We start from the raw sequence: 10,835 nt of genomic DNA, 5'->3' as shown, positions 1-10,835 counted from the left end.
CAAAACATGAATCTTATGCATTCAGAATCATAAATGCCATATTTCATGCGTCTACCGTACAGTTCAAAAACACAAAAAAACAAAGAATATTAAGCAATACATTTTTAATCAACCATAAAACAGAAAGTGAAATACATGATCACACATACAATTCAAACATTATGCAATGTGAACAACCTGTTAGATGTAAAACAGCCAGTTCCTCTTGCACAGTTGTTGCATAACTTTCTCTATGAAAATGTTATTGACTGTATGAATCAAAATAGCTATGCAACCATAAAGAATTTATTGTGTATATCACAAAAAGGTTAGCCTGAGTCTCGCATGTTGTAACTTACCAAAAAAACAACATGACTGTTCAAGCAGCTGAAATGAATGCTGATGTTACGAATTCAAATTCTAGCACACACCATCTTTCCCAAACAGTGGATTTTTTGTAATTAGGTGCTAACCCCCCTCCCCTCAATATTACATATCTTAAAAGAAATACTAATTAATAAAAGAAAAAAACCGATGCGCCAATTATAAAAAGCAGAACAGAAATGGAAAAACAATAATTCTGTGGTTCAGAAGCAAGTTATTTCTTCTTGCCCTTGCTGGGTTTGGCTAAGAGCACAGGATCAATCTGATCTGGAATCAGTCCTTTGACAGAGAAAAGACGAGCAGCACGCTCCTGCAGTGTTCCTCCACACTTCATCCCTCGCTCCATCAGCTCTTTCTTCAGCCTCTCCAGACCCAGAGACTCCAACTGCTCCACCCCACTCACAGAGAGCAAATCCAATGGACCCTCCACCTACATTGGAAAAGATATCCATCAATATAGCCCATTTAAACATCCAAAAACATAGTGATATAACTCACTCCATGCAATTATGGGTGAGTCAATAGTCATGTTCCCATCCAAGTTACGAATTGAATTCATGTGGAAAATCTGAATATTTCCAAATAAAGCAGCGTTTCCAGTCCCATGTTTTTAATCAACAATGAAAATGTAAGTTGAAAAACATATCCACCTCAAGCGGGCACATACGTTTTTTATGCACAATTTTAAAGTTTAAATCCATTCAACATTTTTTTAATGCAATATCCCAAAATTTGCTTAAGGATTTGTTGATGGAAACCCAGTTAATTATATAATTTAAATTTTTAAGTGAAATGACCATTTTTAGCGGTGCACCGATCAATTGGCCAATAATTTTTGTCTTAAACCTGCAATTGGTCGATCGTGCCTAGATTCAGACCTGATCTTTTTTCAACTGCATCATGCACAAAATCATACATGCACTGCTACTCTAATGAATGAGCACTTGCTCAGCCTTTGAAGCATGATATTGCAGCCACTGGAGGGCGAGTAAGGCAATTCTAAGCATTTGCACAATTAAACATTCATACAGAGATGGGACGATATATTGAATTTCTATATATATAGTGAAACAAAAAAGGACCAACCATATCGCAGCAAAACTTGATATGTTAAAATTTGCAACATTGTTTTCTGTCAGCGTGATCATAAATGAAATGACCCCTCAAACATCATAATCTTACTAGCACTCGTTTTTACCCCAGAGCGATTTTTTTCTACACTGTTTACAGGGTTAGACAAGGACCTTGAATTGCTTTATTTAGCTTTTAAATTCAAGTACTGAAATACCTGGAAAATGTCCTTATGATGAAAAGTGCTTGAATTTTACTTCCATGTAATGTGTGTCCATCAAAGATAAAATCCACACACTCAACTTATTATTGAATAAGGAGTCTTTAATATCCTTTCTGTTCTTTACAGTCAAATAGGCCAACAAAAATATTATTTTCAATCTCACATAGCACAGAAGCCGAGAGATTCCACTCTCGTTAATGAACCAGAACACTGTGAAGCACTCGTTGATCTCTTAAAGTGACAGTACCATTTTAGCGATTGTTATACAAATTAATGTAAACTCACTATTATATATGTTTTTACTTGTAAATTGTACACATTATTTAAAATAGTAATGGCTTATATCATTACATACACAACTACATGATATAATATTAACTGATAGAATGTAGAATATTTATATTTTTAAAAAGCTAAATTGTGACAACATATTATTAAATAAATTAAATATAATATTCACTTTCACATACTTTTCAGGACAGGTTCTGTTCAGTTCTATTACTTGTTCTGCACCTGATCAGCCTGAATGTTGTGATATTTTCTTACAAAAAAACGGTATATGAGATACTCTAATTATTCCAACTTTTAGATTGTGCATTTATATTGTGTATTTAAGAACTTTATTTTGATGAGAAATCGTAATTGATCGGATCGGCAAATCGGAGGCAGACGGAACGCCCCGCCGTGTTCTCGGGGAACAGATCGGGTCTCCCCCGCCCCTGGCAGCGGTTCTCCCGCTCCAGGCAGTCGGCAGCGAGCCCCTCCCCGCTCGGCGGTCTCAGACCCCCCCGCGTTTCAGCGGCTGGTAGGGGACTCCTCTGCTCCTGGCAGCGGCCCTGACCGCTCCAGGCGATCGGTTAGGAGCCCCTCTCCCCTCGCTGTCGGCGGCCGTCGTCCGCTTCCAGGTGGCCGGGCTCCTCGTCCCCCGGCACATGGCCGCGGCTGCTCTGTTGGGGTGGACGGTAGTGGCGAGAACTCTACTATGGCGTATCCCTCCTCTTTCCCGGATTTCGGCACCAGTGTAAAGAAGTCAATGGAAAGGAGGCGAGAACCGGCTTTTCAATATAAATAATATTTTTATGAGAAACGTAAAACACACATATGACACATGACAGACATGTCTGTAAACTATCTCTCTCTCCCGCACAATCCTCCACAGTCGGCCTTTTTGCCTTTCGGAGGCTTGATTAGCCTGATAAGGGACCGGGTGTGTATAATCACGACCCGGCCCCACCATCCGCCACAGTATCTTAATTGTCCTTGTGTTTGTATTTGAGTTGCCACATTATGCAATAGACTGGCATGTCTTTAGGTCAATATTAGGTAAAAAAAAAAAAAGCAAACAAGAAACAGCTTTCTCTAAAAACTCATCAGTCAATCATTGTTTTGAGGAATGAAGGCTATACAATGCTTGAAATTGCCAAAAAAATATATTTTTCATATAAAAGGTGTAACTAGTCTTCAAAGACAAAGGACAACTGGCTCTAACAAGGACAGAAAGAGATGTGGAAGGCCAAATGTACAACTAAACCAGAGGATAAGTACATCAGAGTCTCTCGTTTGATAAAGACGCCTCACATGTCCTCAGCTCGGACGTTATCGGTTCTGCTGTCGGAACTGGAGAAATTAAGAAAATAAATTTATTATTGCTATAAAGAGAAAGTTATTTTATCTCGACAGCCATTTCTACGTATAATAATTCTATGAAACCAATTGTCTGTGATGCAATTTAGCTATTCGCAGTCAGCTTAATGAGTGACAGAACTAAACATTCAAACATAGCCTGGTTTAGATCTGTGATTATTAGTCTGATTTTATTTTAGATCTCACCTTCCAAAGATTATAAAAAGAATATTTATACATAAGCCGCATTCTGTCTAGCACAACTTCCTTCCCTTCACAGCGGTGCACTGACATTTCTAACTTAAACTAAAACTTAATGTCAGAATCAGCACGATCGGTGATTGTTGTAAAATGCTACTGCTGCTGAATTGCGGGACGCGTTTAATAATAAAAAGAGCGCAAGAGATACCGTTCCCAAGGCAGCGCGTGCTCCGAAACAGACTGCAACGAGACAAGCAAAGTATAGGCTACTTTGGGTTTCATGTGACGATCAAATATACACAAAAATATGTCAAAACGACCGGCTTGGAGATTCACTTAAACACAGTTTATGTCTTAAATGGACGTAGTTATGGAAATAGTTGGGGAGAAATTATGCTGCATCAGGAGTCTATTAGATCTGAACTCGGTCTTAAAGGGGAAGCTGTCTATTAAACATGTGACGATTGAGACATTACTGTGAATCAAACAACAAAAGGCAAAGAGAAAATCACTTACAGCTCTTGAATGAATAACTTCTGCATTAATGAGCATTAATCTATCTATGATAAACTATGCAGTGTTATTTTACAATTGATTACTTTATTAGATTTCTTTTTAGACCACACCTGAACAGTAATGTTAGTAAATCTTCCTGAAATTAAATCCCTGTGCCTATATAATATTTATCTTTGTGTAATTGTTTATCTTTTGTTTATCGGTAAGATTGTAATACCATTAAAACCTTAACGATACCCATCCCTAGTTATGCCTGTGCTTCTCTTGGATGCTCTGAATATTGGATTACGTGTCTGAATTGCCCCTTAATTAAAGCTGCATTTGGATCTCAACCTTCGTGTCTCGGAGCAGTTCGTAACAACTGCTTTGTTTATTTAATATATTTGTTATACATTATTTATACAATATGTTTTTACATTATACATTTTTAATTTAAGTCTTCAAGTGCAGATTGGTCAAGTGTTCAATAAATGTATTTGTTGAGAAATTTTGTCTATCTTAAGTAATTATTTGTGTTACATTTTATCTTTCAAATAAAAGGTTCAAATAAGAGGTTAAAAACTAGCACATATCGGCCAAAATAAATCGGCAGCATTAATCGGCCATCGGCCAACCCGGATTTCAAAAGATCGGCATCAGCCTGAAAAAAACAATATCGGTCGACATCTAATCTTAACCCCATTGAGCTTTTGTGGGATCAGCTAGACTGTAAGGTGCGTAAGAAGTCCCGACAAGACAGTCACATCTATGGTAAGTGCTACAGGAAGTGTGGGGTGAAATGTCACCCGAGTATGTGGACAAACTGACAGCTAGAATGTCAAGGATCTGCAAAGCGGTCATTGCTGCATGTGGAGGATTTTTTGAGGAGAACTCTTTGTAGTTTAAGAAGTTCTGCAATAATAATTTTTCATGTTATTAATGACCTGACTATACATTGTGATCAGTTGAATGCCACTTTGGTGAATAAAAGTACCAATTTCTTTCCATAAGAGCAAAATCTGTATATTATTCCAAACCTTTGGCCGACAGTGTATATGTTGGTCGCAATACTACTAAAAATGGCATTAACAGTTTAACCTTCAATAACAGCACCGCATCCTCAGGAAGTTGCTTAATATTTAATTATTTGCATTATTACAAAACAGCAAATATGGTAAATAAGTCATAGATACTAATGAGTTCTCACTTAAGTGGTTTTAGAGCTTGTAATGGACATATAGTTCTTCTTTTTGAACACATATCTGCTGTGTGTCATGTCTCATTATTTTTACTGGTTACCAATACAGTATGTCACAATGATCTTTGATAGTGACACCAGACTCATTCATAACATTTTTCAATTAAAATAAATGTTAGCAATTCACAATTAATGTCATTTTAATGTAATTTTACAGTTGGGGCATTAATATATACCGTAACTGCAGCATATAACTTGTAAAAGTGTTGCAGGGTACTTTAAAAAGAAATATCGGTGATCAGATCGGTATGGGCCGATCAGTGTTCAAATTTTGGTGAACAGTATCTGCCTCAAATTGCCTGGTCAGTGCACCACTATTTTAATGTTCACATCTTTGAGAAAATCAAGAGATCTCACCAGTTCCGGTGTCTGACTGCTATCAGCTGGGCAGTTTTGTGCTTCTGTGTTTGGCTTTAGTACTTTCTCATCTTCAGTGCTTCCAATTGGAGTATATTCCTTCTTTTCCTCCATCTCTAACTCCTCTGTGTTTGGCATTGGTTCCTTCTTATCTTCAGTGCTTCCAATCTGAGTATATTCTATCACTGCCTCCCTCTCCACCTCCTCTGTGTTTGGCATTGGTACCTTCTCATCTTCAGTGCTTCCAATCTGAGTATATTCTATCTCTGCCTCCCTCTCTAACCCCTCTGTCCCAAGGATGTTTGTGGGGGAGCAGGGTGCAAGACATGAGGAGCTGCTGGTGCTGCTTGGATGGTCCTGAGGTTCAGTTCTGTGCTGCCTCCTGCATGTGGAAGGCAGTAAAGCTGGTTTGGGTACATCAGAACTACAGGAAGCTCCAGGGGAAGAGGGAGATGTTTCGCTGTCACTGTCATCACTGCCTTCACCAGAGCTACCCATCTCATCCAGTCCCCCAACACCAGACCTATTGGAGTAATTAAATCCAAATTATATCAGGCATGACTTTATGTTAGAGGTAGACTGATATATCGGTTTTACCAATTTATCGGTGCAGATAGTTGCAAAATCGTAATCTGCAAAAACAGTTGATTATAATTAACAGTTGAATATAGTTGTATTTTATTCCTCAGTGGCCAGTGCTGGAGGAGTCCAAGTTACAACAGGTTGAGTATAACAGTGGTATCTATAAGCGAAAATAAAACAATCACAGCTGAATTGCCAAAAACAAAACAGATAAAGTGGAGATTTACAGTAAAAAAAGGACTTAAATATTGATCCGTTTCACTGTCCGCAGTTACTGAAATTACTATTTTGCAATTTCAAGATATATGTCCCCAGTATGTTTATAGTCAGGCTTGTTTAAAGTCAAAAGACCCAAGTTATGCAACAAATCTTAATTTGAACTGGTTATCATTGGGATTTTGGTTAAAAAGCGAACTGCATCTGGGATTTTGTTAATTTTGGACTCTTGTAGCCTCTGTGTCACCGTAAGGAAAGATGAAGAACCTTTAACAATCTTTAAATAGATTTTTTTTAAATGTCAGCCAATGAATCGGTTCTCTGCCTTTCCCAACACCTTAGTTATCGGTAAAATCCACTATTTGTCTGCCTCTACTTTCAATCTTTGAAAGAGTAGCAGCACATGAATTTCAGACTTCAAAATCAACCCTACTCACCAGAAACATTTCCTTTTTGCTTTCTTTTGCTTGTCGGTTGGAGTCGGACGCTTGCGGCTTGGCCCCTCGTCTGCCTGCACGAGCCCACTAGAAGAAGCCTGCATGCCTAAAGAATGAAGAATTAACAACTCTCAACCATAACCTTTACTGTTACATGTAAGTCTTAATTAAAGTCAACAAGAGCAGCACTATAATACGAATGAACCCAGCTGTCTTGGTACCTTTCATTACGGAGTCCTCCAGTCTCTCTGAGAGGTCGTGGCACTGCTGCTCGTAATTTGTGTCAGTGAAATAATGTTTCGGCTCAGCGAGTTTCCTCTGAATTCGCTCCAAACGACGCTGCTCCTTCTCTGCCTCTCGGTCCGCCTGATTTTTCAACCACTCTGCCATTCTGAAAACACAAACACGCCAGATGTGATACATTTGTAATTATTAAAAGGACCCAAATCCTCAAAGCCTCCATTAATATAAGTAAATAATAAAACAAGCATGCTAGCGACAAATATATTTATCTGCATTACTCTTTCTCATGGTTAACATCTCGCAGTCTCCTTCCACTCAGATCCCTGCAAGCTTCACGGTTGGTGGTCTTTTCAATTTGTGCACCGAGTGCCCTTAACATAGAGCCAAATCCTAGAAAAAAAATATTTAAAATACAATAAACAAGACCTTTATTTAGAGCTTTCAATGTACACAATATACTGATTAGTGCACTTCAGGGAATTGTCCAAGTCAAAAACAAATCTACTTTTCTCATATATTGATTCTCAAACAGAATCTATGTAGAGTTAATGTGTCATGGAAATGACTGGTTACCTCCTTTGCCCCCACATAACCGAGGCTCCACACGGTACAGCACTCCAGTCTGAAGCAAATCATTACTGTGACATATGCGGCCATTACTCTTCACGTAGAAATCTGTGAAAGTGACACCCTGAGAGGAAAACACATTTTATGTCTTATTTAATCATCATCAGACTAACTTATTAAACAATAATCACCACCGAGCTCAGAACACATTAATGGATATTTTAATCACTTAACTTACCTCTTTAGAGGTGAAATGATCGATCAGATTACTGACAGTCGAGCCCGCAGCGATAGTTACATTAGTAAATCTCAAATGAGGTGAAATCACAAAGAGCTCCATGTTTTCTTCGTCGTTGTGTCGTCGCAGATGTGCGACTGCGTATAAAGTTCATACGGAACTACGGAAGCCGAGAGACACAAAAAAAAACATTCCAACGTCTAAAGCAAAAATGTAGTTTTAAAATATGAAATAATGTATTTTATATGAATAAATGAATATAAATTATCTGTATATAAGGATGTTTTCAAATGATTATTCTTTCTAGTTTATATTTTGGTTTGGTTGTGTTTATTTATTATTATTATTTGCATGAATTTAACAACTAATATCTAGAGCTGTTCAGAATATAGTCCAAAAACCTGAAAGAGAATTAGCATTGTCAAACCAAGGGTTCAAGGTAGTTGCGGATTTATGAGTAAAACAAGGTCTGTGGTAAGCATTACTTGAAAAAAATGTGGAAGTTTCTACAACATATTGTACCTCAAACGTGAATCGTGAAGCTGTTGAGTGTTTTTTACTCAACTCAACTCAACTCAATTTTATTTATAAAGCACTTTCAAAAACCACACTGGGTACCAAAGTGCTGTACATGGAGTAATAAAAAATAAATAAAATCACATTAATACCGCTTAAGAATGCAAAAAAACATTTAAAACCTATAAAACAAGAATAAGATAAAATCTACCTAGTACAAATTATAATGCAATTAATTAAAAGCTAGGGAAATATACGTTTTTAAGGCACCCTGGAAAGAGAATAGAGACGGAGATGATTTTATGACCAATGGAAGCTCATTCCAAAGTCTAGGGGCTGCCACCGCAAAAGCTCTATCACCTTTAGTTTTTAGGCGAGATCGAGGAACTGACAGACACAGCTGATCACTAGAGTGGAGAGACCTTGAAGGTTGATTAAAACTTATTAAGGCAGAGATGTACTCAGGTGCAAGACCATGAAGAGCCTTAAACACATACATCAACACTTTGTACTTGATTCTGTATTGGATCGGTAACCAATGTAGTGAAATCAAAACTGGGGTGATATGGTCTCTTTCCTGGTTCCAGTTAAAAGCCTAGCAGCTGAATTTTGGACCAGCTGCAGGCGAGAGAGAGAGGCCTGACTCACACCCAGATACAAAGCATTACAATAGTCCAATCGAGAGGACACAAAGGCATGCACAACCTTCTCCAAATCATCAAAAGAAAGGATGGGCTTCAACCTTGCCATAGTTCTAAGATGGAAAAACTATTTTTAACCACAGCATTTATTTGTCGATCAAACCTGAGCTCAGAGTCGAATATAACACCCAGGTTTTTTACATAGGGAAGTTTTTCCCTGGAAGCAGTGACAAATTTCTTTCTAAATTTAAGTCACATCCCTTTGACCAAAAACAATAAACTCTGACTTATCCTCATTTAATTGAAGAAAGTTGTTTGCCAGCCAACATTTCACATCGGCCATGCATTTATGCAGAGACTCAAAAGAGTGGTGATTCCCATGTTTAATAGGAAAGTAAATTTAAGAGTCATCAGCATACAGATGATAGTGTATGCCATGCCTCTCAAAGATCTTTCCTAACGGAAGCATGTAGAGGGAGAATAAAACGGGTCCCAAAATGGAGCCCTGAGGAACCCCACATGTTAAAGGAACAACTGATGAATAACAGTTCTCTAAACAGACTGAAATCGTTCTACACTTGAGATATGAGGAGACCCAATCCAAGGCTAACCCCTGAATACCAACCTGGTCTCTTAGGCGATTGATAAGTATGTCATGAGCAACCGTGATCGAAGCGGCACTAAGATCCAGCAGCAGAAGACCAACAGGACTACCAGAATCCACACCTAATAAAATATCATTTAAAACTCTCAACAGAGCGGACTCTGTGCTATGACCAGCTCTGAAGCCTGACTGAAATTGATCGAGCAAATTATTGATGGCTAAAAAATCATTTAATTGTGCAAGCACCGTCTTCTCTAATATTTTTGACATAAAGGACAATTTTGATATAGGTCTAAAGCTGTTCATATCAGATGAATCAAGGTTTGCTTTCTTAAGAAGAGGCTGAATAACAGCATGCTTAAAGCAGTTTTAAAAGGTATGTTGCTAACATCTTACTAGATAAGGACTACAACGGTTTTCCGTTTCATCAAGCAGGTTCACGCAGATGTTTGTGGTATTTGTAGTCCTTATTCAGCAACTTGTTAGCATACATTTTTCAAACAAAACGGCTTCAAAATGCATGTTTGGAGTACGACTGTGTAATTTATGTTTTTGATGTCTCCAAGTTATGTTTACCGCAGACCTTATTTTACTCATAAATCCAAAACTGCCATTATTGGACATGCTGCCTTCACGTGCTATCAGAATTATCGTATATGAGTTGTATTTACGACTGGGAAACTCGGTACCCGCAAAGCACCCCCACAACATGATACTGCCACCCCCCTGCTTCACGTTTGGGATGGTGATGTTCACCTTGCAAGCCTCACCCTTTTTCCTCTAAACATGATAATGATAGCCATTATGGCCAAACAGTTCAAATTTTTTCATCAAGACATTTCTCCAAAAAGTACAATCTTCGTCCCCATGTGCACTTGCAATCTGTAGTCTGGTTTTTTTATGGTGGTTTTGGAGAAGTGTTTTTTTCTTTACTGAGCAGCCTTTCAGGTTATGTCGATATAGAATTAATCTTACTGTGGATATAGATACTTGTCAACCTATTTCCTCCAGCATCTTCACATGGTCCTTTGCTGTTGTTTTATACTTTCGTACTATTGTTTGTACAGATGAACGTGGTACCTTCAGGCGTTTGGAAATTGCTCCCAAGGATGAACCAGACTTGTGGAGGTCCACAATTTTTTGGTCTCGGCTGATTTAAATTTTCCCATGATGTCAAGCAAAGAGACAATGAGTTTGAAG

The 10,835-nt window shown here is 38.1% G+C and overlaps 1 protein-coding gene across 2 annotated transcripts; it reads right to left on the bottom strand.

Annotated features, from left to right (window-relative positions):
* Positions 1–98: 98 nt before the first annotated feature.
* LOC127641268 (replication stress response regulator SDE2-like) lies at positions 99–7,996 on the bottom strand. 2 transcript variants are annotated; one of them, XM_052124168.1, is made up of 8 exons: positions 7,875–7,996; positions 7,643–7,760; positions 7,348–7,459; positions 7,048–7,217; positions 6,827–6,932; positions 5,817–6,114; positions 5,592–5,735; positions 99–793 (listed from the first exon to the last, which is right to left on the bottom strand). In XM_052124168.1, the coding sequence occupies exons 1-8, from the start codon at positions 7,974–7,976 to the stop codon at positions 578–580; spliced, it is 1,266 nt and encodes a 421-aa protein (XP_051980128.1). In that variant the 5' UTR covers positions 7,977–7,996; the 3' UTR covers positions 99–577. The 2 variants fall into 2 exon arrangements, with proteins under 2 accessions (XP_051980128.1, XP_051980127.1); XM_052124167.1 differs by having other exon boundaries at positions 5,592–6,114.
* Between the last annotated feature and the right edge of the window lie 2,839 nt (positions 7,997–10,835).

This window comes from Xyrauchen texanus, chromosome 50, assembly GCF_025860055.1.
Source record: "Xyrauchen texanus isolate HMW12.3.18 chromosome 50, RBS_HiC_50CHRs, whole genome shotgun sequence".
NCBI lineage: Eukaryota > Metazoa > Chordata > Actinopteri > Cypriniformes > Catostomidae > Xyrauchen > Xyrauchen texanus.
This window is presented reverse-complemented; position numbering and strand designations above follow the sequence as displayed.